The sequence below is a fragment of the Danio rerio genome, chromosome 19, assembly GCF_049306965.1.
Source record: "Danio rerio strain Tuebingen ecotype United States chromosome 19, GRCz12tu, whole genome shotgun sequence".
Taxonomy (NCBI): Eukaryota; Metazoa; Chordata; class Actinopteri; order Cypriniformes; family Danionidae; genus Danio; species Danio rerio.
In genome coordinates, this window is record NC_133194.1 from 26,348,132 (window position 1) to 26,374,662 (window position 26,531).

General features: G+C 34.7%; 1 protein-coding gene across 4 annotated transcripts in view; it reads left to right on the forward strand.

Moving 5' to 3' along the window:
* Positions 1-26,531, forward strand: part of smad10a (SMAD family member 10a) — a 46,678-nt gene that overhangs the window by 13,427 nt on the left and 6,720 nt on the right. For 2 of the 4 annotated variants that reach the window (NM_001365639.1, XM_009294221.5), the window contains exons 3-9: positions 11,128-11,302; positions 11,475-11,498; positions 14,584-14,832; positions 18,453-18,659; positions 20,133-20,228; positions 20,331-20,384; positions 23,481-23,664. In NM_001365639.1, the coding sequence (NP_001352568.1) occupies positions 11,128-11,302; positions 11,475-11,498; positions 14,584-14,832; positions 18,453-18,659; positions 20,133-20,228; positions 20,331-20,384; positions 23,481-23,664 (989 nt within the window). The remainder of the gene's footprint in view (positions 1-11,127; positions 11,303-11,474; positions 11,499-14,583; positions 14,833-18,452; positions 18,660-20,132; positions 20,229-20,330; positions 20,385-23,480; positions 23,665-26,531) is intronic. The other 2 variants (NM_001044923.3, XM_068215152.2) reach the window with 1 other exon arrangement.

Here is a 26,531-nt window from a genome sequence, read left to right on the forward strand (position 1 = left end):
ATTAGCATGAATTTGGTTAATGAGGCAGGCATATGTATTTTACAAACCACACAAAAAAAAGACCCCCTTGATAGTTAATGGATAATTTGTACACTGGCTTTTTTTTTTTAATTTGTACATTCAAATGTTGTATTTTAGAGCACAACAAAAGCAGTGCATTGCTGAAGTAGGCTTCTTTTACATTCAGACATATTCAGATGTTATGTTTTAAACTGCATAACAATTAGTGATGCAACATTATAGATTTTGGTAGTTTGGTTATTTTCTGAAGAATAATCACGGTTATCAGGTCTAATGTAAATTCAAGCTTTATATTAGGTAAGTAGCTATTTGGATTAACTGTTGTTGCCATCTGCATTCATGCATACATAATCATTTTAATAATAATTTGTCTAACATATCTTTTGTTTACATTGCACTGAAAGGCACGTGCAACTCTCACCATGAGATGTTTTCTACTGCGTGCGCACAGAAAGGCGCAAGCGCAATGCTCCGCTTGTGCTCGCATAGTCATATATTCTTACATCAGAAATAACAAACTTGCAAGTGGAAAAGACGTGATATGGGAACAGCAGCTGCTATCTTAATCTGGTGTGCGTGCGTATTAGTCTCGGTGTACATACTTGGAACTTTAAATTAGCACACAGTTGCCAACTTATCATAACTGTTTAATTGCATCGTTTTCGTGCAACAGAAACGCGGCTTAGAGGAGCCTTTACAATTCATTATCTGTGACGAATTAAAGCGCAGTTAATAGGGAAATTGGCTAATTGTTGCACCCCTATTAACAATATTAGTGCATTGTACAAAAGGTCTTTTCTACAAAACATATCCATATGTTTTCAGCTGCCCGCACCATTTGCTTACAGTGACTCGCGCTCTGTGCAGCAGCTCGCGCTGTAATGAACAGACGCGCATCACTTCATAACTATAGTGGCTGTTTTTCGACGGAACTAAATTTATTTTTGATGTCTTGGTCACACTATTTGGAGAGCCGGAGTAAACTGCCTCGGGGGCCGAGTTTGGCCCGCAGGCCGCCAATTGAATAGCCCTGCTTTAAAGGGTCACCAAACACAAAAACACATTTTTTTTAATGTTGACAGTCATATATGTGTCCCATGTTACAAAACAATATTAGGACACATATATTTTACTAAAAAAGTGAAAATTGGTCATTTTTGTGTTATTACGAGCAAGTTTGCTCTACCGGTTTGAAAAGTAATTTAGAAGCTGCTTCACGCTGATTAGATTCTTGTGTAAAGTCCAGCGTGGAGACTGGATGTTTGTACCGGTGGGTACAACGTGACGTCTTTTGAGTTTTTGTAATCAATGTGATTATAAATGTGCTGCAACAAAGGTTTTGTTTTCAATTGCCCGTTATAAGAGTGCAGCTGGACTCACATGTGGATTACAGTGGTCTGCTAACACGCGACAAAAATATGTTTGTAAGGAACATTTTTGGTTAAAAATTTGGACTTTGGTTAGGGGTGTTGTATAGGTTTTTTAAACAAGTTTTTAAATTGTTAGTAAAAGTTAACTTTAAAAGTTTAAAAGTCAAAAGTAATACTCAAAACTGTAATAAATGCAATAAAAATGTTTTGTATTTAAATATATATTTTAAAATCAATTTTGAATATAATATATTAATTAATTAATTCTACATATACCCCCTTTTATATAGTCGTTACACCAGTTTTCAGTGTTACACGGAATCATTCTAATACAGGATTTTCAGGTTTATTTGGTTAATTGAAAGTTTAAAAGAACATAATTTATTAGAAATGGAAATCTGTATTTATAATTGTAACACAAAAGTGTGTCACTTTTCACAAATTTCATCCTTTTTAAAGAACCTTGAATATGCCACATTTATTAAATTCACTACAGTATACAAGACAAAATTATTAGCCTTCCTGTGAAATAAAAAAAAAAGTTTAAAGGTGAAAATTTTTCAAAAGAACAAAACAAAAGAATATTGTCACAGTAGTTTTTGTTTCTGTGGATTAATTTTTAGTTTGGCTAGAATAGTTAAAAGTTAGGTTTAATATTATTAGCTAATGTTGTAATGTAATGTAATGTAATGTGTATTTATATAGCGCATTTATTGTGTATGGCCATACACCCAAAGCGCTTCACAATCATGAGGGGGGGTCTCTCCACACCACCACCAGTGTGCAGCATCCACTTGGATGATGCGACGGCTGCCACAGGACAACGGCGCCAGTGCGCTCACCACACACCAGCTATTGGTGGAGTGGAGAGACAGTGATAGAGCCAATTCAGTGGACGGGGATGATTGGGAGGCCATGATCATATGGGCCGATAGAGGGACTTTGGCCAGGACACCGGGGTTACACCCCTACTCTTTCACGAGAAGTGCCATGGGATTTTTAATGACCACAGAGAGTCAGGACCTCGGTTTAACGTCTCATCCGAAAGACGGCGCCCACTGACAGTGTAGTGTCCCCTTCACTTTTACTGGGGCATTAGGACTCACTTAGACCTCAGGTTGAGCGCCCCCTGCTGGCCTCACTAACACCACTTCCAACAGCAACCTAGTGTTCCCTAGTGGTCTCCCATCCAGGTACTAACCAGGCTCAGCCCTGCTTAGCTTTAGTGAGTAACCGGTCTTGGGCTGCAGGGTGATATGGCTGATAATGTTAATAGGCTAATCTGTTTATTGATATTACATTGATACTCAGCTGCACCCAGAACTACACAGAAGCACAGACAGAACTTTAATTGATAGCTAAAATGAATTCTGATCAATATAAGTGTACCAATTATAGCAAATATAGCATATATTTTAACAACCTTCAAATCCACACCCTACAAAATAAAAAATCACAGAAAGTGCAAGAAACTTTAGATTCTATTTGAGATTCATCCTGCTTTCTCTATAACTTTTTTCCTTCACTATTTAAAACCCAACCACTCCTCAACCACTATATAAATTCCTTTCCCCCTGTCTAGAAAGACTTTGCAAATTGGGTTTTCCTTCATTGTTCACACAATTGTGTTTCCCCCTAATCTATTTGTGAATCCTGCGATAAATAAAGCGAGACAATGTAAATAATCAAGGCATTGTCTAGTGAATAAACGTAGTGATTGGGTGTTGCTTCAGGGCCCGGCGCTAATCACATCCACCCACATCAGAAAAAAAAAAACATACGGCTTTCATACTGAAGACTGATGCAGTCATAGCTTCGGCCAGTGCTAATAACTTCCTGCCTGTAGCATCAGTGTCCATCATGATTGACGGTGGCTACAAAGAAAGACACTCATCACAAGGCTTTTGCCTGTAAACCTCAGCCACCTCAAAGTAAAAGCGGCGGTTTCTATGGAGGAGGACGGCGTCTGCACAGATTTTCTGCCTTGTGTATGGGCAGAATTTGGAGGGAGGGGTGGAAAAGAGGTTGTGAAGGTTGTTTTGTCTAAAACACAGGAAAGGGGTTGGGTTAACTTAAGGCCGTCTATTTTTTCCTCAGTGAAGAAGGGCTTTGGTTTGATGGTACACTCTATTCTTTTTACACACTAGATGTGATGTTATCCAGGCAACACAAGTGGAAAAAAACTGTATGTGTGGTAACCAAGACTTGGCAGTAAAGCTGAAATAACAACTGAAGACAAATTGGGGCATCTTTATTGACCTTATTAAAAATTGTGGGAGCATGTGAAGGAGAGACAATAATTTACCACTGTACAATAGGTGTATTATATCTGCTCACATCTGACGGCATGGAAATTCTAGTGTTGGTCCCTGATAGTCTTATTATGAGCAATTTTACACAAAGTATTCGATTAGTAATTGTAATTAATACATTTGATTGATGGATTAATTGATTGATTGGTTGATTAATTGTTGTTACTGTGTGTTGCCCCTTGTGAAAAGAAAATGAAAGGGACAGTTCACCCAAAATTGAAAATGTTCACAATTTACTTCCTTTACTTGTTTCCAAATATTGAGTTTCTTTCTTCTGTTGAACACAAAAGAAGAAATGATATTTCCCCAAATATAATTTAAGAAAAGTATTGTTTGCAAATTCTAAATAGTAAAATCATATAATCAGCCAATGACTATAAAATACAACATCATTCACAGTCAATGAAATCGTGCTAATGTTGTCTTGAAGTCATTCCTTAATGCTATTTCAGACCCAATATTCAAAGTAACATTAGAGTGAGCGCGTGTGACAGATGGTCACTGTTCAAAAATGAACAAATGTGCGGATATAAATCAAACTTTAACTCAGTTAAGCTGATTAGACGGAAGAGCACATTTACTTATGTTTTGCTATTCAACTAAATAAAATTCAGATCAGAAAAAAGGAGTGCTAAAAACTTTTTTTAAATTACACTTACGTTACCAAGACAACGTGTGACTTTACATTTTCCATTGTGCTCGCTGATCCTCATACATTGCTTGTTATGCTTAGGTAAAGGTATTCCATAAAATTGAAAATAGTAAATTTTTCGTCAGACTTTTTCGATGGCTGAACAGCACTTCTGTGCATATAAACCCAATCATAAACAAGAACACAATCTACATAAGCTTTGCATGACTAAAATACCTTCAGATCAGATCATTGTTTTAAACTGCATATCGTCATTTTTCTCCAGCGTACAAAAGTAATTTCGATATTGATTCAGAGTTTTGAAAAGTTGAGATTTAGCATTTTTCAAAAACAGTCTTTCTTTTCATGGATACAAGGCCACGTTGGTCTTTCAGAAAGAAGTCTTTCAGGTTGATGCAGAGTTTGCCTGATGTCACTCAGCTGTCAGCTGTAGTTCCGTGCTTCACGTGTATGAGCAAATGACCTATCTGCTGTGTAACAGACAGTTTGAGTTAGTTGTCGTAATTGAGTTATTTGTTGGTCCGACAATTTTTAATTGTCAGAATATAAAAATGCATATAAAAACACTTAGATCATTACTATTGGAATGTGAAGAGACTTTAAATCAGCACAATAAAAAAGGTTCCTAAAGACAATCACCTACTGCACCTTTAAGGGTGAGCAACCAGTAAGTAAATAAAACCTTTGGGGTGAGCTATCCCTTTAATTGTGTTTAATATGCATTTGTAGTGTAATTTAAATCACAAAAGTATACATTTTGTTTAAAATTGTGTTTGTGTTGATAAAAGGCTTCTTAATTATTCATAAAGACAGTTCCTGTTTATGACTGCTTTTAAACAACTTAATTAGAAGTTATATTTTATATTTCCTATTATTTAACTATTTGAATAATCCTCTTGCTTTAAATACATTTACTTTAATAAAAAAATACTGTCGGTGGCACAGTGGCTCAGTGGTTATCACTGTTGCCTCACAGCAAGAAGGCTGCTGGTTCGAGTCCCGGCAGGGTCAGTTGGCATTTCTGTGTGAATCCCGGTGTTCGTGTGGGTTTCCTCCGGGTCCTCCGGTTTCCCCCAGAGTCCAAAGACATGCAGCACAGGTAAATTGAATAATTTAATTCAATTTAATTCACCTTTATTTGTATAGCGCTTTTACAATGTAGGTTGTGTCAAAGCAGCTTCACATACTGTAAGGTCATAGTAAATTGAAACAGTGTAGTTCAGTATTTAGTGTTTAAGTTCAGTTCAGTTCAGTGTGGTTTAATAATCACTACTGAGGGCCTAAACACTGAAGAGCAAATCCATCAATGCGTAATTCTACCGATCCCCAACCATGCAAGCTAGTGGCAACAGCAGAGAGGGAAAAAAACTTCACCAATTGGCGAGAGTGAAGAAAAAAAACCTTGAGAGAAACAAATATCTCCGCTGGCCAATAGTCTTGTGCAGAGCTGCAGTCTCAGCGCGGGCCTCAGCGAAGACTCGACTGTCCCTGGAGCGTCACAGGAATCAGTTTCATGCTCTCCACTCCTCCATGACCACCACAGCAGCTGCTTAGAATATGGCCTGGTCCAGGATATGGACACCTTGGGATCATATCGTCACTGGTCTTGGATAAATCAGTGACCCTGCATAGTCTGAGGGCTTCGGGTGGAGTATCCCCAGGTGAAAATTAGAGAATAAAGAGAATTAGCTTAGCTGCTGTTCATAGTGTATATAAACAGGATGCAGAAACCTGTGTGGAAACCCGCTAAGTGATGCACTGAGTGTATGCTTTACTAAACAGAAAGGTCTTTAATCTAGTTTTGAACTGGGAGAGTGTGTCTGAGCCTCGGACATTATCAGGAAGGCTATTTCAGAGTTTAGGAGCCATAAAGGAGAAGGCTCGACCTCCTTTACTCGACTTTGCTAATCTAGGTACTACCAGAAGCCCTGAGTTATGAGATCTTAAAGAGCGAGTTGGATTATAGCGAGACAGAAGGTTGGTTAGATAAACAGGAGCTAGATTATTTAAAGCTTTATAGGTAAGAAGCAATATTTTAAATTCAATACGAAACTTAACAGGCAGTCAGTGTAAGGAGGATAAAATTGGGGTGATATGATCATATTTTCTAGACCTGGTACTTGGAACTCAGGCAGCTGTGTTTCGTACTAATTGAAGTTTGTTAATAGAGGATGCTGGGCAGCCAGCAACAGTGCATTACAGTAGTCCAGTAGTCCAATAAGCTAAAATTGGCCATAGTGTATTTTTAAATGAGAGTGTATGGATGTTTCCCACTGATGGGTTACAGCTAGAAGGGCATCTGCTGTGTAAAACATATGCTGGATAAGTTGGTGATTCATTCTGCTGTTGCAACCCCAGATTAATAAAGAGACAAAGCCGACGGAAAATGAATGATAAAAAAATTACTACATAACAGTAAGAAAAAGGAATATTATTTCCATAAAAGTAAATTAAACCAGGTTTCACATATCTTTTGTGAGTATGTTATTTGAGATATAGAAGGCAGGGAAAGCGGCAACATAGAGAGACACTGCAGCATCGCTATAGATTGTGGCTGTGTACATCGATTTGACGGATACATATGAGTTTGTAGCAAAAATGTTAACGGTGCCAAACAGCATTTCTCATTGTTTACATCCCTGTTTACGTCCTTGGTACAACATACCGTTAACGCTAAAAACTGTACGTGTAATAGATCAATTTTAACAAAATTACTTACAGGCTGTGGCTCAGTTCTATTATGGTTGGAGCTGCTCCTTCTTTGAGGAGATTTTAGCCGAATCCAGCACTGAACTGGGAGAGATTCTGGAAGCTGTCTTTTGTCAAATGTTAGCTATATATGCTATATATATTTTATGATTCTCTGGAACAGAATAAAAATTAAACTCTAAGCACTTCTCTCTTTGTGTCTTGTCCTTTGAAATCATAGTGGACCACCCCTTTAAAGCATTGTAGTAGTGCATTAAGAAGTTTCATAAAGATTAATTTTATTAAATTATTTATATGGTGAATACTATACACGGCTATTTTACAATGGATTATTTCATTTCTGTACCTGAGTATGGTTGTTTTCACCTGAAAACAATAAAGCACGGTATATTTGACTTTAATATTTGCTCAATTGTGTTTATTTATGATTGTAGTTTATGTATATAATAAATTACCTAAAATGTATTTATTCATTTATTTATTTATTTATTTATTTATTTATTTATTTATTTATTTATTTAATTCACTCCCCTACACAATCAGCCTAAGTAATGACTTTGCAAAAAGAGCTATTTAAGTCACCTGGTGAAATTATATTGCAATATATATCGCACAGCAACAAAAATATCACAATGTAAAATTTTTCCAATATCATGCAGATTTCATTGTTTTTCTATACTTTGAAATAGAATATCCATCTAGTGTAACTCTACTGTTCTACTCAGTGGGTCATCAGTAGTATTTGGTCATCAGTTTGGTCATTTTTGCTCAGCTGCCCAATCACATTTGAGCCGTTGTTTCAGTGTATCCGTCTTAAATGGCACTGACAGCTGGATTTATCCCTCCGCTCTGCTCTAGTGTCACGCTGCGAGAGCACAAGCGTCGCGTCATGCTTCTAGTGTTAATCTACAAAGGATTATCATATCACACACACGTCCTCCCTGCTGTCCTACTCCACTAAACACACTCTGGCAGCTGTGAAACACACTCAAAACTCAACGCGTGACCTTCGCTCAGTGTGTTTGCGGAATATTGTGATGCTCTTTTGTTGTGCTGCTGCAGTTCTGTCACAATGCCGCTGCGATCAGATGTTTTGCTCATGTTGATGTTGCTTTAGCAGGAGTTTGTCTTGTGTTTGTCAGAGCAGTTGTAAAACAAATGGGGCATGTGATCCAATGCTATTCAGTTCCTGATCTCTGTTCCTATCTTGCAAAACACGTACAGGCCAAAAATAAAATCTAAAACAATGCTTATTCTGACTTGCGTGAGGAATCGATAGGTAAACAAACATGAGTTAGAGTAGCCTAAAATAATATTGAAATAAACATGTCAAAATTTCACTTTTTAAAAATAACATTTTAAAATATATTAAAATATTTTTAGAAAATCTTTTTTTTTTTAAATAACTTTGTCAGCACAGAGCTGCTAAATAATTCATATTTGACACTAGTATACAGCATGCAGTGCAGTGCGTATTTGTAATGTGTTGTGGAGATCAATGCTGAAATTCCAAAATTCAGTATTGGCGTGTAAAAATACATCTGCAAATCAAATGAAATGCACTGATCAAGTTTTAAAATTAAAGTTACTGAAAGTACATAGATTTTTTTTGTAATATAAGTTAAGATTAAGTAAAGTAATAAAAAGAATTAATGATTTATGAATTAATTTAATTTAAACTACTTTAAAGGGCACCTATGATAAAAACTTTTGTAAGCTGTTTGGACAGAACTGTGTGTAGGTATAGTGAGTCCACTGTCATATTGGAGTGATATAAACCCAACAAGTGTCTTTTTAAAATTGACTGACGTTGAAATAGCATCCACATCCCAGTGATTTTGAAGCCCACCCCAATGTGATGTAGGAGTGCGGTTTGAGATTGAGAGGCAACATGTTTCTAATGTTTCATGTTTTCTAATAACATGTGCACACATGTCCACAGTACATTTGTTTTGCAAATAAATTGGGATTATAATATTTGTTATACAAGTTGAAAATGTTTTTAAAACAAAGCATGTTTCTAATAAGGATAGTAAAATCACTATGTAATTCTTAACCGCTGTAATCACCATGGCCGCATGGTTTCAGTAAGCACTAATATATGTGTGTGTGTGTGTGTGTGTGTGTGTGTGTGTGTGTGTGTGTGTGTGTGTGTGTGTGTGTGTGTTAGAACTGCACGATTCTGGTTAAAATGAGAATTACGATTTTTTTTTTTGCTTAAAATCAAGATCAAGATTTTCTCACGATTCTGTAGATGTAAAATAAAGGGTAATATGAAAAGGCTGTTATTGTTGTTTTTTCTTAAACATATGGTAAAATAACAATAATACTTTTAGGCTTGTGTGTACTGGTCTACCGTTGGTTAAAATGCTAAAGTTTGTATAGACTTTGAATGGTGGACTTGAACAGACTTTAAATATGTCCTGGTCATTAATACACAGTAAAGGGATTCCTTCAGAATACGACTATTCATAATTCTAATTTTGAATTAGTATGTTTAGACATATGCTTATCATTTGTCATTAAAAACATTTTTTCAGTGGTAAAATTAAACTTTTATCATTATCAGATTCCCTCTTGCATTATGTTCCGCATAATTTAGGCTAGAGTAGGTAAGGTATACTGACACTGTTAAACTTTTACTTTTGTGCACAACACTTCATGTTCAGTTTGAAAGAAAAAAACACATCAAATGCTTGTCATAGTCATAACTTTAAAATGCGATATGATTATTTAAATAATTTGCGCACTGTTTTAGATGCCACGTGCGGCTCATGGTTGCCGTCACTTTGAGAAAAAAAAATGCAAATCATACTTCCCACACCACACCCAAACAATCGCTCTTTGCAACAAACTAAAAACTAAATTAAGATCGCGTGTAGGGTCAAATCGTGATTGCAATCTTTTTTCGACTAATTGTGCAGCTCTTGTGTGTGTGTGTGTACTGCAAACGGCATTTGTGTAAGACTCATCATTTCAGGAAGGCTTGAATAAACCCCACCACATATATCAAATAAACTTACTTGGAATTTCTGACCAATGCGCTGTATTTCAGCTTCACCCAAGTCTGTCTCTATCACTGATGTTTATTTGATGCAACGCATGATCAGTAACATACACACATTTGGGAATAATTGGCGGGGAGAAGCAGCTCATTTTCATTTAAAGCCACAGGCTACAAAAACAGCTAAAATGTATTCAGACACAAAAATGGGGCAGACTCTGGAGGTTATAATAAGTAACCTGATGGGTATTTTGAGCTTAAATATAAAAAAGTAAAACTAAATTGAAATGCTTAAAAAGCAAGAACTTAATTTAACAACAAAAGCATAGAAAGTTACTAAAAACTGTACTGAAATTGAATATGACAACAGAACACATGAAAATAAAGTATATATTGGATTAGTATATAAATAATGCTTAAACACTGCTCCAATTGTGGAATTCAGTCATAGATAATAATGTAAACTAGTTTTTAGGGCATTTGTTTCAGTAATTGTGGGATACAAAAACAATTCCATTTAAACCAAGCCAAATTTTAATCAATAATTTGAATTTAAATTCATTTCCATTTACAAAATTACAAAATTTAATTGTTTGTTCAGAAAATAATTCAATTCATGTTTATTTCTATAGCGCTTTTATGATGTCTGTGTCGAAGCAGCTTAAAATAGAAGTTAGTAAATTGAAACTGTGTCAGTCCAGATTTTAAGAGTTGGAGTTTAGTTCAGTTCAATGTGGTTTAAATTCACTGCTTAAAGTACAAACACTGAAAAGCAATTCATCGATGCGCTAAATGCTTTATTCATCAATAAATTATTAATAATGGCTTTGTATTTATTTATTTAACATAATCGAAGACTTGTTTTAATACAAAATTTTAGTTATGAGACCTTTGTCAGGCATACCTTATGGTATTTTTTAGAAATTGAGTTGTCATTTAATTTAATTTTTGATATTTTTTAATTGGTCTTATGATGGATTGACAGATATTATTTATCATATTACATTATATTGTACTCCTGGCTAACTTATTTTTTCATGTCGTTTTTTCTTTCTGTAGGTTGCGGGTCGTAAAGGTTTTCCTCATGTAATCTACGCACGTTTGTGGCGCTGGCCTGACCTTCACAAGAATGAGCTGAAGCATGTGAAATTCTGCCAGTATGCATTTGACCTCAAATACGACAATGTCTGTGTCAACCCTTACCATTATGAGAGAGTGGTGTCACCAGGCATCGGTGAGTCTGCTTTATTCATCACCATGAAGACTTTACTGAGCTCTGCAACACGCCTCTTACAGTCTCTTACAGTGTCTTACAGTGTCTCACAATTTCAAAAAACAGTGCATGGAAAACTTACTTGTGCAGTTGATTAAGTTTTGCTTTTTTGTTTTTTTCCCCTCAACTAAAGTTGGTCTCAGTCTTCAAAACACGGGTAAGTTTTTATTACATACTTATCCATTTTACATACCAATATATATTAATTAAATACTATATATATATATATATATATATATATATATATATATATATATATATATATAGTTGAAGTCAGAATTATTAGCACCCCTGAATTATCAGATCACGTGTTTATTTTTTCCCCAATTTTTGTTTAACGGAGAGCAGATTTTTTTCAACACATTTCTAAACATAATAGTTTTAAGAACTCATCTCTAATAACGGTTTTATTTTATCTTTGCCATGATGACAGTAAATACTATTTGACTAGATATTATTCAAGACAGTTCTATAAAGTTTAAAGTGACATTTAAAGGCTTAACTAGGTTAATTAGGTTAACTAGGCAGGTTAGGGTAATTAGGCAAGTGATTATATAACAATGGTTTGTTCTGTAGATTATCGAGAAAAAAAGTAGCTCAAAGGGGATAATAATATTGTCCCTAAAATGGTGTTTAAAAATTAAAAACTGCTTTTATTCTAGCCCAAATAAAACAAATAAGACTTTCTCCAGAGAAAAAAAATATTATCAGACATACTGTGAAAATGTCCTTGCTCTGTTAATCATCATTTGGAAAATATTTAAAAAAGAAGAAAAAAATTCGAAGGGGGCTAATAATTCTGACTTCAACTGTTTATATATATTTTCTTGATCATGATTCAAAAAAAAAAAAAAAAAAAAATATATATATATATATATATTTTTTTTTTAAAATATATATATATATATATATATATATATATATATATATATATATATATATATATATATATATATATATATATATATATATATATATATTTTTTTTTTTTTTTTGAATCATGATCAAGAAAATAGTATATAGTATTTAATTATAATTAACCCTGAAAGAGCCAGGCAAACACTACCAGTTTCTGAGGTATAAATACAGCAATACAAAATACAAATTGAAAACTGTTGTTGCTGTTTTTGTACTTAAGGGCTTATTATGCAGTCTCTGTCACCATCTTGTGGCGGAACGTCAAACATCACTTTCTTTGGTCTGCTCAAACAGGCTGGTGGCAGCCAATGCACTAAATTTGATGTTCTGAAATTAGAAATATCCATTAGAGGCACTATTTTCATAAATAAACTGCATAGTTGCAATCTAAACAACTACATTCTCGACTAAAAAGCCTCTTGTTTTCCAACAGCAGCAATATTTGTCAAACTGTAGTGTCCTCTGCTTGTCGCTGTATGTGGGTGGAGTAATACATAAGAGTGAAGGATGAAGAGGCTGGACGAGTGCTGTTATTTGTTGAATATCGTATGACTAACACTGCAATCATATTCGAGAACTAGAAAGTACTGTTGTATAAATATATGGGGCTGTGCAATTAATCGAAAATCCGGTTTCGATTTCGATTTCGGCTTCTAACGATTATGACAAACATTAATCAAGATAAATGATTATTACTGCATATACCGCCCCCTTTTAAGTTGTACACATTTGTTGCTCTGCAAAGCTCAGCTCCACGTGAAAATGATTAAAAGCATGTGCTGTACTGTAACTTTTGCAGCACGGGATGCGCATCAATAATATTTTTAAAAGCGCGAAAGAGCACATGGCATGTGTGTGTGCGTGCCGCACTTAGCCTCGGACAGGCTCAGAGACGAGCAGAGCACACACATCTAACGCCATCGTAATGTGACCGCTTTAACGGTCAAATACATGCTCATTTGTGTCAGAGTGCGGTGTTTAGTGATTATTTATATTAGCCCTCATTTGTATAATAAACAAACAAGTTGTGAATCAAAAGACATATGATAGAGAGACACCATATCAGAGCCGCACTATTCTTAAAGTGACAGCGCGCAATATCCCTGCTGCTGCCTGTTTGTACTATTAATCAAACAACAAAAGGAGAAAATCCCTCACTGCTCTTGACTGAAGGACTTTTGTGGCTAAAGTTTTTTTTTTCTTACAGTAAAGATGCTTAAAGCACAGTTTAAACATGACAGATTTAAAAACTCATTTCTAAAAACTGATTTATTTTATCTTTGCTATGATGACAGCACATAATTTTTTACTAGATATTTTTAAAGATACTGGTATTCAGCTTAAAGTGACATCCAAAGGCTTAATTGGTGTAATTAGGCAAGTCATTGTATAATAGTAGTTTAATCTCCAGACATTCAAAAATATATATTGCTTAAAGGGGCTAATGATATTGAGCTATTAAAATAGGTTTCAAAATATTAAATCCTGCTTTTATTCTGGCCAAAATAAAACAAATAAGCATTTCCAGAAGAAAAAATATTATAGGAAATACTTTTTATAAAATTCTCTGTTAAGCATCATTTGGGAAATATTTATATATATCAAAAAAAAAAATTCACAGAAGGGTGAATAATTTGGACTTCAAATGATAATCATTTTGAATAATCGTGATTACAATTATGACCAAAATAATCATGATTATGATTTTTCCCATAATCGAGCAACCTTATGAATATTTTTTTATTTGAGAGCAATATTCATCTTTTTTTTTAGCATAGCTTGCTTAAGTTGGTTGCCAAGGAAACATTTCCGTATTTTATTTTGTTCTATATTTTGATATTTGTTTTAAAATATTTATCTATTTTATTTCAGCTTAATTTCAATTGTTGAAAATTTTAATATTTCACTTCAAATGTAGTCATAGAGGTTTGTTTTATTTTGTGCTTTTGTCATGTTTAATTAGATTTTTAGTGTTAGTTGTTTTTTTTTGTGTTTTGGTTATTGGTAATGTTTTTCATTTATTTCATTGTTATTAATCAGCTGTATTTTTTCTGTACATCAATGTTTGTACATTAGCTTAAATCTCTGTTTTTAAAATAGCTAAGGCAACATTAATATATATATATATATATATATATATATATATATATATATATATATATATATATATATATATATATATATATATATATATACATATATATATATATATATATATATTTATTTTTTATTTTTTTATTTTTTTTTGAGAACACTTTTCATCAAACATTTTGTAAATGTAATAATTATAGGTAAATATCATATATACAATTTATATGTTTCAGAAACACATTTGTCCTCTGGTCGGTGTCTAGGTCCCACAGGGAGACTGATAAAGGAAGAGTACAGCCACGACTGCATTCAGATGGACGTTCCCCCAGGCCTGCCTCCTCAGCAGGACCACCAGGGGGCGATGAAGCTCCCCCCTCCAGACCACTATGGCCAGCCACTGCCTCCCCTACAGCTGCCTTCAGAAGGCCCCCGCGCACCCCCGCCGGTCACCCTCTACTCCAACATGCCCCTCTCACCCACCGGTAGGAGAAAAGACACTTTGATGTGTGCTTGCGATCATACGCTGCATCCCCTGTTCACTCATTCACTAATCACTATATATGAGGGTTGGAACGATTCACAAAATTGTTGGTTCTGTTTTATCTTAGTTCTGTGGTTACGGTTGATTTGGTTTACATTGTAAAAAAAATCCCATCTTGTAACAGTTATCATTACATTTAGAAAAACCATTATACAACAGATAATTACATAAAATTTCTTTTTTTTTTTGTATTCTATAGAATTGTCTTTAATATTCAAGCAAACGATTTCTTAAGAGATCTTAGCATATCACTTCAGTTGTGTCTTTACATTTCTTCCATTTAGGCTACATGTAGGATTGATTTCTGTTATTATATATTTAGAATAATAATTGTATAATATTAATAATAATAATTATTATTATTATTATTTATTTCTAAGTACATTTCTAAAAGCAGGTGGTTCGCCCAGGGTGCCATTTTAAACTTGAACCGCCACTGACTTGAGGCATGTAGGTTTTCTATATGACGCATTGTAAATAAAATTAATCATAAAGCTTAGAGACACAATATGAAAATGTTATAATACAAATTGTGTTTATCTACACAAAATGCATTTGAGCTTGAACTACAGGCCAACCAGAAAGTGGTGGATGCGGTTCTCAAGTTACAGGTCGCTTTAAAACAACGGCAACTGAAACCCCGCAGAAAAAAGAAAACAGTTATTTTACAGTATTATCCCCTTCAATATGTGTCTTATTATTTCTGTAAATATTTTTGATCTGTTTTTAAAACTATAGCCTACCTTTCTCTATATTGTAGACAACAGCAATAAAAACATGCATGATACTCTGCATTTCAGTAATTTTATTCAAAATATTTATTTTACTTCAGCAGCATCACAACAGATGTGGATCAAAAAAGGTTGTATTTTTTTTTGTAAAAGGTTCGCAAAAATAAAGTTTCACTAAAACGTAACCAAACGACTGAGCTAGCATAATTTGGCTGCGTAAACTTAAAATAAAAATAGCCTGAATATTTTTTACCACAGCTATTTGTAAAACTTAAAGATTAAAATAACGTTTCTTTCAAAATGATCAGTTGGTGGAGGTAAATAAAATAAAGCTGGTGTGTGACCCTCCTATGTTGGTCTGCGCTCAAGTCTCGCCCGCAACTCCCTGCAGCCATAACCAATCAAATATCAAACTACCGCCCAAATACCAGCATAACCAATCAGAAAGAATGAAAGTAATTTAATTTTAAAGCCAATCAATCATTGTTTTCATGCTCGATTGTCGCTGATGAGTTCGATTAATCGAATAATTGTGCACATCACTAGTCTGGTGATTATTTGTCATTCTATATGTAGGTTATATAAAAATGCCAAGACTTATACAGAGGTTTTGAACCATTAAACATGTTTTCCTTTAACCCCTTAACTGTCACAATTTGACAGGTGGGACATTTGCATACAGTTACAACAGTACCTTAGTCCTAACCTAAAGTAATATGGACAATAATAAAAAGAAATATTGATGAAAGCTAGGCGTCATGGTGGCGCAGTGGGTAGCATGTTCGCCTCACAGCAAGAAGGTTGCTGGTTTGAGTCCCAGCTGGGTCAGTTGGTGTTTCTGTGTAAAGTTTCTCCCTGTGTTCGCATGGGTTTCCTCTGGGTGCTCTGGTTTCCCCTCACAGTCCAAGCACTTGCGCTATAGGTGAATTGAATAGGCTAAATTGGATGTAGTGTATCTGTGTGAATGCAAGAGTGTATGGGTGTTTCCCAGTGTTGGGTTGCGGCTGAAAGGGCATCCGCTGTGTAAAACATATGCTGGATAAGTTGGCGGTTCATTCTGCTGTAGTGACACCTAATTAACAACGGGAATAAGCTGAAAAGAAAATGAATTGATGAAAGCTTACAAACAAGGGTTACCATACTGATTTTCAAAACAGTTGACATAGGAAGAGTTCATTAATTTGCAGCAAGGATATTCTCAGACCCATAAGGATTCAATTTGTTACATGAATTTTAAATAGCAATGCTCATGAAATATCATGAACGTCTGGTCTTGAAAGTTTGGTACTACACTTAAACAAAATCTGACTGTAAGCTCATTTTTGAGAAATCAACTTTAGGTAGAAAAAGACCAAACTTAAAGAGATACTTCATCCAATAACTGAATTATTATTATTTTTTTACCATTTTTGGGTGAACTGTCCCAATAAATCTATGCTCAAATATTCAACAATTTAATTTGAAATATTATATTGTGTTTTGTAAAATAGCACAAATTATGGATTTAAATGTGGAAAAGTACATACAGCATATATATATAAACGTAATTTACTGCGGTTGTTAGGTACTGGAAAAGCATAAAAATGCACCTTGAAAGTGCTTGAAAAATGCTGGAATTTGAAGTTGGAAAAGGTGTGAGAATCCTGTAAATAGTGCAAATCTGTTGAGCGAACTATATTAGAACAAACGGAAATGACATGAGCAAATCAGTGATGTAAATAGTGTAAGCCAGAGAGTGTTTCTTGTGAACAGTCTCATCATGAACACCTACCTATGACTGCAAAATATAATTGTTATAAATTGAACATCAGTGTTCAGTTGTCTTATTTATTGTAGTCTTTGTTGTTTAAGTATTAATTACATTTGAAGATAAAAACACATAATATATTTTTGGTCATAAAATATGTAAATTGAACATAGTATATGAGTGTAATATGGAATATTAATTAGTCAAAATAATATAAGAATTATCTACCAACAAGGAATTTAGCAATATTAATTGAGTGATCACTATTTTTCTTTTATAAATCCTTAACACGTATTAAATTAAATGAAGTATTCGTTAATTTTGGTCATACATACACATAAGAGTAAGACTTCATTCAGAACTTGTAAATGATTTGTTTGCATTTGTATACAAAACCTACTAAACTCTATGAAATCATTTCAATTTAAAGTAGTTTTGTCGATTTAATAGTTCATGAACAGTTAACAAGCGCCACTAGTCTTTCAGAAAAACATTAATAGGAAAGAACATCCCTAATTTTACTATAACATTTTATTTACAGTAAAAAAAACATACTGTTAGTATACACTGTATACTATTTAAAAATATGGTAGAGACATTTCTAAATTTACAGTAAAATACTGTATTTCTTTAATTTAAACCATGTTAGTACTTTAATGTTTTGAAGTATTAATATCTACTTCGTACCTTTGTAATACACACAAAATGTCACCAGAAGCAGGTGTTAATATGATCGTCACATGATCAGCAAATTAACTGGTCAATAAACACAGTAATGTCAACAAAACATAAAAATATAAGTGTCATACAGGGAATTCTGGGAAACTCAATTTACAGTTATTCACCATATATTGTATGGTAACTTACAGTTAACCAGGTAAAAACAGTTTTTTTTACTCTGTAAAAATGTACTGCTTGATACTGATCAGTAAATAATGGTCATGTTTTAGTGTAGTGAACGACTGTAGGGCATATAGTAGTTCACTCGGCTCTCTAAAATGTTTTTAAGTGCACTATAAAGTGTATAGTAAGTGACTGTTTTGAAGACCGCAACAGTGTCTCATTAACCCTCTTATCTTTCAGCTTCAGGCTCTATGATGCCGATGCAGGGAGGTCATGGTGAAGGCTTACTACAGATAGCGTCTCCTCAGGGTCAAGTCATGACCCCTACCCCTCCCCCCTCCACCCCTACACATGGACCCCCACAGACCCCCGTCCCACCACAGCCTCCACCCAACCAGAATGGCTACAATAGCTCCAAACACTCCCAGACGCAAGGCTCCTTTCACAGTCAGTATTACGCATAGAATAAAGCACCCACCCTAATTAACTGATACCCAGTGTTGTTCTAATTATTTTTAGGCTGTCATTATTTTTTTATGTTTGGAAAAGTTTTTGGTGGTTTTGTTACATGCTTGTTATTGACTTTGTTATTTTTTTATAATAAGTATAAATGTATAAGTTTATTTTATTAAGCTTTGTACTTCATCTTATGCTTATTTCAGTTTATGTGTTTTTTGAATGTAGCTTTTATGTTTTCCCCCTAAATCTCAATAGAATATTTTTATTAAGTTTAGTTGTTTTGTAGCTTTGCCATGTGCTTTTGTTGTTTTTTTTATTTATCTTTAATATATTTTTAGTTTTGTTTTATTTGTGTTTAGTTTAGTTTAGTTTAGTTTAGTTTAGTTTAGTACTTCAATTTACATTTAAGCTGGCAAAGCAACTATATAACATTTATAACTTAATTTATTTGAGCTTTTATTAGTTGATTTACTTTTTTGTTTTCTAGCTTGTCAATTTTTATCATTTTAATTCATTTAATGCAAATTTTGTTTAAATTATTTTGTTCTTTTGTCTTTTATTCATTATTTCTATTTAGCTTTAATTTAATTATTTAATATTTTCTTTAGTTTAAGTGAAATAAGTTCTTCATTTTAAACCTATTTTAACTTGTTTAACATTTCTATATTTTGGTTTTTAGATTTTATTTAAATGTTTTTTTAAATAATTTTTTTAATGAATTATTGTTGCATTATATATACAGTTGAAGTCGGAATAATTAGCACCCCTGATTTATTACCCCACCCCCCCTTTTTATTTTTTTCCCCAATTTCTGTTTAACAGAGAAAGGATTTTTTCAGCACTTTTCTAAACATAATAGTTTTAATAACTCATTTCTATTAACTGATTTATTTTATCACTTTATCATGATGACAGTAAATAATATTTGCCATGCTATTTTTCAAGACACTTCCATACAGTTTAAAGTGACAATTAAAGGCTTAGGTTAATTAGGTTAATTAGGCTGGTTATGGTAATTAATTAGGCAAGTTATTGTATAATGATGGTTCGTTCTGTAGACTATCGACAAAAAAAATAAATAACTTAAATGGGCTAATAATTTTGTCCTTAGAATGGTTTTAAAAAAATTATTCTACTTTTATTCTAGCCAAAATAAAACAAAAAAGAAGAAAAAAAAACCTTATTAGACATACTGAGAAAAAAAAAACTCTAAGAGTGGCTAATAATTCTGACCTTAACTGTATATATGTTTTTTGTGGCACCACTAACTGAAATCTAATTGGTGTATTCTGGCTGTGGATTTGGCTTGCTGTACAGTATTTTCTCTGTCAGTGTAGATAAAGATAAAATACTTGTCTCTGGAAGCTTGTCGTGTCACGCCTGTTAGGTGTTATGATCTCATAGCAAAAGCCTCTTCACTGTTTTATATGCAAAATATTTCTAATCTTTAAATCACTGCAGCAACCTGGACAGGCAGCAGCACAGCCTCCTACACTCCTGTAGGACCCCAGCAAAATGGACGTGGCCACCAGCCTCCTCTCCACCACCCGCACTTTTGTAAGTTCATCAAAAACCTTACTCCTATCATTTCACTTTAAATGTGCATGTATGTGAATATACTTAACTGATCGAATCTGTTTTTATTTCTTTCTTTCTCAGGGTCTCAACATCACAGTTCAGCATCTTTCCCCCCTCCAGTCTCCAATCATCCAGGTTAATACTTACTATAATATCCACTTACTATGAATCATGCACTACTATTTACAAGTTTGGGGTAGGGCTGGGCGACATGACAAAAATGTTATCTCATATCCTGATAGCAATATATATAACGTTTTTGCACCATTTCTGTAAATGCACACTTGAAATGAACTTTGGACCTTTTATCTGCTCATTGTAATTGAAATCATGAGGGAATAACACACACCTGACCAAGGAACAGCTGAGAAACCAATTGTCCAGTTACATTTGGTCCCTTAACAAGTGGGAGGCACACCTATTTGGATGTAAATACCCTCAAATTAAAGCAAGCTGACAGTCGACAGAAAAGCACATCTTGTCCTTTCATTCAGCCAAAAATGTTAAAATTGTGTCGACGTCCCAATATTTATCGACCTGACTGTATATATGTAAAGGATTACTGCTTTTACATATACTCAGACCTTTTTTAATTGATGTAGTCATTTGTCAAGTTGGCTTAAAATTGAGGAGGCATTCAGCGATTCAACAAGAAGGAACTGTTACTGCTCTGAGGGAGTTTTTTTTTTTTATTAGAGAAGAGTGTTTTTACAGATGATTTAATAAACCCACTCACCCATGTGAAGCATACTTGATAAATGCACAAAGATTTAAATTTATTTTATTATTATTTTTTTATTTAGAGGTATGGATTGATTCGAAGAAAGTGTATATGTACAAAACTGGTGCATGTGTTGGTGTCAGAGAGCGTTTTTTACAGGTGGTTTGCCAAGCCCACTCACTTGTGTGAGGCACACTTAGGCCCCGTTTACACTAGTGCGTTTTAGTTTTAAAACGGCGTTTTAGAATGAAAACGATCCGCGTCCACACTCGCGTTTTACCCAGCGTTTCTGAACTGCTCTCCGTCCACACCAAAATGCTGAAAACGCACATCACATGACCACACAGACACTCTCTGGCAAGCGCTGCAGCCCATCTACCCAGATGAGAGCTGTGCTAGTCTGACTTCTCATCAAGCATCTCACGCTGGATCTAATCTCACTATATTTATTAAACGGGATATTTCATTCATCTTGTTTTCTTTATCTAACGACATATTCCCTGACTTTGGTCACTGGAATCTATTACTTTTTCTCAGGTAACGTGTTTTGGCTAAGCGCAAAGATAAGTTAATGATTAAAATAACCACGTAGCCTATTCTGTATATTGACTGATTGCTTGCCTTTATTTCCTATAATGTATAAACTTATTGTATGTTATACTTTTATAATGACCATTATCTATTATTAAAACTGGTATTCAGCAAAAGAGAGGGTGTGTTTCGTATTTTCACTGAAATTGAAAGGAGGCAGTTGTTATCGGCTCCGTTTTGTTATAAATATCCACACAGTGAAGATGACGCTCATATATGCAGCACAACGCCTCAACATTTCTGCTGTCTAAGTTGCTAATATTAAAATGTAAATAGGCAGTTTCTTAAATCATGTTTACATTTTATTGTTGAGAAAGTGAAACAACGTAGCCAGGGTGATGTGAATGAAGTTATAAAGTACACTGTTCCCTTTGAAGATTTACCCATGTCCACGGTATAGTCCGTTTTCCATATCAAACTGAGAAGAAGAGACTGCAGCCTTGATCAAACTTGCGAAGTCTGAACTTACAAGGAGAGAATGCAGGACTGAACTGTATGTGTTAGGCTACTTAATTTTCAGGAAAAGCCTCAATTAGAGAGGCGAATGTCTACAGCCCCGCCTCGCGTTTTCAGATGTCTCCGTTTTTGCTTATCCACACTGAGACGGAGCAGCAGCGTTTCAGAATGAAAACGGCCTCTCCAGCGTTTTCGAAACGCTCCGTTTTCGGCGCTCGAGAACTCCGCAGTAGTGTGGACGGTTGGCGTAACCGTAGCAAAACTTAAGCGTTTTCAAACTAAAACGCACTAGTGTAAACGGGGCCTTAGAATTACATAATGTTTTGTGGTTGTTGTGTGGTGTGGTGGGGAGGAGAGAAGAGGGGGTCCTGGTTTTTTATTCACAGGGGTTCAGGTAATCTCGGGAGGTAATTGCAATCATATTTTTAACTTAATTTAGAAATTCAGAACTAATGTTTGATTTATAAATTGACAAATTTAAGATAAATATTAATTAAATATAACACTAATTACAAAAACTAATAATTGGAGGTACAATGTAAAAATTCATTCATTCATTTTCTTTTCGGCTTAGTCCCTTTATTAATCTGGGGTCACCAGCGGATTGAACCGCCAACTTATCAGAATCAGAAAGAGCTTTATTGCCAGGTATGTTCGCACATACGAGGAATTTGTTTTCTACAGTTTCTACAGTGCAACAGAATTAGAGAGACAGAAAAAAAAAAAAAAAAGAGTAATAAATATATAAAAAAGCAGTAAGTAGTGAATGCAAATTTATAAATAGACAAGTGTATGTAGACCTACACTATTATCCAGCATATGTTTTACGCAGCGGATCCCCTTCCAGCTGCAAACCATCTCTGGGAAACATTTATACACACTCATACACTACAGACAATTTAGCCTACCAAATTCACCTGTACCGCATGTGTTTGGACTGTGGGGTAAAACCGGAGCACCCGGAGGAAACCCACGCGAACATGCAAACTCCACACAGAAATGCCAACTGACCCAGCCGAGGCTCGAACCAGCGACCTTCTTGGTGTGAGATGACAACACTACCTACTGCACCACTGCATCGCCACAACGTAAAAAAAAATTTAATAAAGCATCGAAGACTTTTAAATTCCAGAGTTTGTCAAAGCATTTCTTTGCACATGCATTTGCTTGAATTTCACATTGACTAAAACCTGTGGAGTTCCACTTTCAACCTACAATGAAAAAATGCTGAATTGTTTCATTGCAGATTTGTATAGGAAATGGAAAAATCCAATCTTTTGGTTAAAAATGAAATTAATTTGTGGTTGTGTTTGTCCCTGTTTTACCCAATATTGGTACTACTATAAGATAATTTTTAAAAAAAATGTAAGCAATCTTTAAAATTCCAATTTTGAATAACAGTTGTATACATAAAGATCATTTCTGCTATCAGACTGACAGTTGAATTTGCGTTATGTCCACAGGTCCTGAGTTTTGGTGTTCAATCTCATATTTCGAGATGGACGTGCAGGTGGGGGAGATGTTTAAAGTGCTGTCCAGCTGTCCGGTGGTGACGATTGACGGGTATGTGGACCCCTCAGGAGGTGACCGCTTCTGCCTCGGGCAGCTCAGTAATGTGCACCGCACTGACGCCAGCGAGAGAGCCAGGTATGTGTGCCACGATACCACAGCTCTCAGAACAGCCAGCTCTGCTTATCAGTGTCAACACGTGTCTTAGAGCTGGGTGATATATTGCACGTTTGTGAAATATTCTGTATTACTTTCTTGCAGATTTAACACAACTGGAGAGTATTGAAGTGCTAAAAATAGATTTTCAGTAGCATTAAATAAAGACAATTCTTTGTATTATTAGATAAAAACAGTTGTCAGCTTCTGAAAGATAATTTTGGATTTTAAAATAAGAAACCTTTTCTCAACAATAAAATTTTTTATAAACTTCATTATGTAATTAACTTTTGTGTTTTTAAGGATGTGAATTAAATGTTACATTAAAATTGTTTGTAATATTTGTATACTATTATTCTATTCATCATTATTTAGAATTGATCTTGTATATTTAGTTTTATTTAGTTTAGTTTTATTTTATTTAATTTATTAGTTTTGTTATTAAGATTTTTTTGCATCAATTTCAACATTTATTTACAAATGTATGATACATGGAGCTTTTTGAATATACATTGGATATACGAAAACAATTAAACACAAGAATCCAGAAAGTGTCTGAAAAAATAAATAAGTATGTCATCAGATATATAGTGTAATCTGATATATATGTGTATATATAGTCAATTTTATTTAAGCATCACTTTTTTTTCTTTTTTTTTTTAATTATTTGTATTTACATGCCAAAACTGGATGCAATTATTCATTCATTCATTTTCCTTCGGATTGGTCTCTTTATTTATAAGGGGTCAACACAGTGGATTGAACCACCAACCTATCCAGCTTATGTTTTACACAACGGATGCCTTTCCAGCTGCAACCCAGTACTGGGAAACACCCATACACGTTTATTCACACTCACACACTACAACCAATTTAGTTAATTCAGTTCACCTATAACGCATGTGGAAACTTACACCAACACGGGGAGAACATGCAAATAGAAATGCCAACTGACCCAGCCGGGGCTCAAACCAGTGACCTCCTTGCTGTGAGGTGACAGTGCTTACCACTGAGCCACCGTGTCCTTCTGGGTACAATTGCTTAACTTTAATATTTTTAATTATTATCTTTGAATTAAGTTTAAGTACTACTAAATATAGAATACAAAAAGCTAGTAAGTGATTACAGAAATGTAGCTTAAGAAATTGCATGTACTTTTGATTTGTTTATTTCAAAATAAAAGTTGAGTCACAATATGGACCATCATCAGAAGCTATTATATAAATGTCAGTGGGATGCTTTATCCCCTAATTACAAAATGTGTATGTAAACATAATTGACAACGATAGGCTTTTTCTATTAAAAAACTGCCATAAATATTGTCACAATGTCACAGTATTTAATACCGTAAAAAGATTGAAAAATCGCAAACTGTCCAGACCTCATGTCTATATGTGTGCGAGTCTGTGTTTGTGTGTAGATGAATTTCACAGGTTTTATGTTTGCCTTAACACATGTTGCAGAAACAGCTCACAGTGCCAGAATGACACTTGATGGTGTGCTAGGATAACCGTAAAATAACAACCTGATGAAATGTAACGCAAGCACTTCAACAATAGCACATCTGGCTTTGGTTATGACGTTTAGTCACATGTATTTGTGTTACAATACTATACTGTATTGATTTAAAAATACATACAATGATTTTGAAGGATGTGCAGTATTATTAAAATTTAATAAACACTCATCTGCCACTTTATTAGGGACACCTGTCCAACTGCTCATTAACACAAATTTCTTATCAGCCAATCACATGGCAGCAACTTAATGCATTTAGCCATGTAGACATGGTCAAGACGATCTGCTGCAGTTCAAACTGAGCATCAGAATTAGGAAGAAAGGTGATTTAAGTGACTTTAAATGTGGCATGGTTGTTGGGGTCAGAAGCGCTAGTCTAACTGTTTCAGAAAATGCTTATCTACTGGGATTTTTGTAAACAACAATCTTTAGGGTTTACAGAGAATGGTCCGTGAGCGGCAGTTCTGTGGTCACAAAAGCCTTGTTGATGCCAGAGGTCAGAGGAGAATGCCCAGACCTGATAGAAAGTCAACAGTAATTCAAATAACCACTCGTTACAACCGAGGTATGAAAAAGAAGATCTCTGAACCCGCAACACATTGAACCTTGAAGCAGATGGGCTACAACAGCAGAAGAACTGCTAAGAACAGGAAACTGAAGCTACAGTTCACACAGGCTCTCTGAAATCGGACAATAGAAGATTGGAAAAACGTTGCCTGGTCTGATGAGTCTCAATTTCTGCTGCAACATTTGAATGATAGGGACAGAATTTGGCATCAACAATTTGAAAGCATGGATCCATCCTGCCTTGTGTCAATGTATCAATGGTTCAGGCTTAGGGTGGTGGTGTAATGGTGTGGGGGATATTTTCTTGGCAAACTTTAGGCCCATTAGTACCAACTGAGCATCGTGTCAACACCACAGCCCACCTGAGTGTTGTTGCTGACCATGTCCATCCCTTTATGACCACAGTGTACTCATCTTCTGATCGCTACTTCCAGTAGGATAACACGTCATGTCATAAAGCGCAAATCATCTCAGACTGGTTTCTTGAACATGACATATTGTTCACTGTACTCAAATGGCCTCCACAGCCACAATCCAATCCAATAGAGCACCTTTGGGATGTGGTGAAATTGGAGATTTACATCATGGATATGCAGCCGACAAATCTGCCGCAACTGCGTGATGCTATCATGTCAATATGGACCAAAATCTCTGAGGAATATTTCCAGTACCTTGTTGAATCTTTGCCACAAAGGATTAAGGCAGTTCTGAAGGCAAAAGGGGGTCCAACTCTGTTCTAGTAAGGTGTACAGTATCTTTTAAAG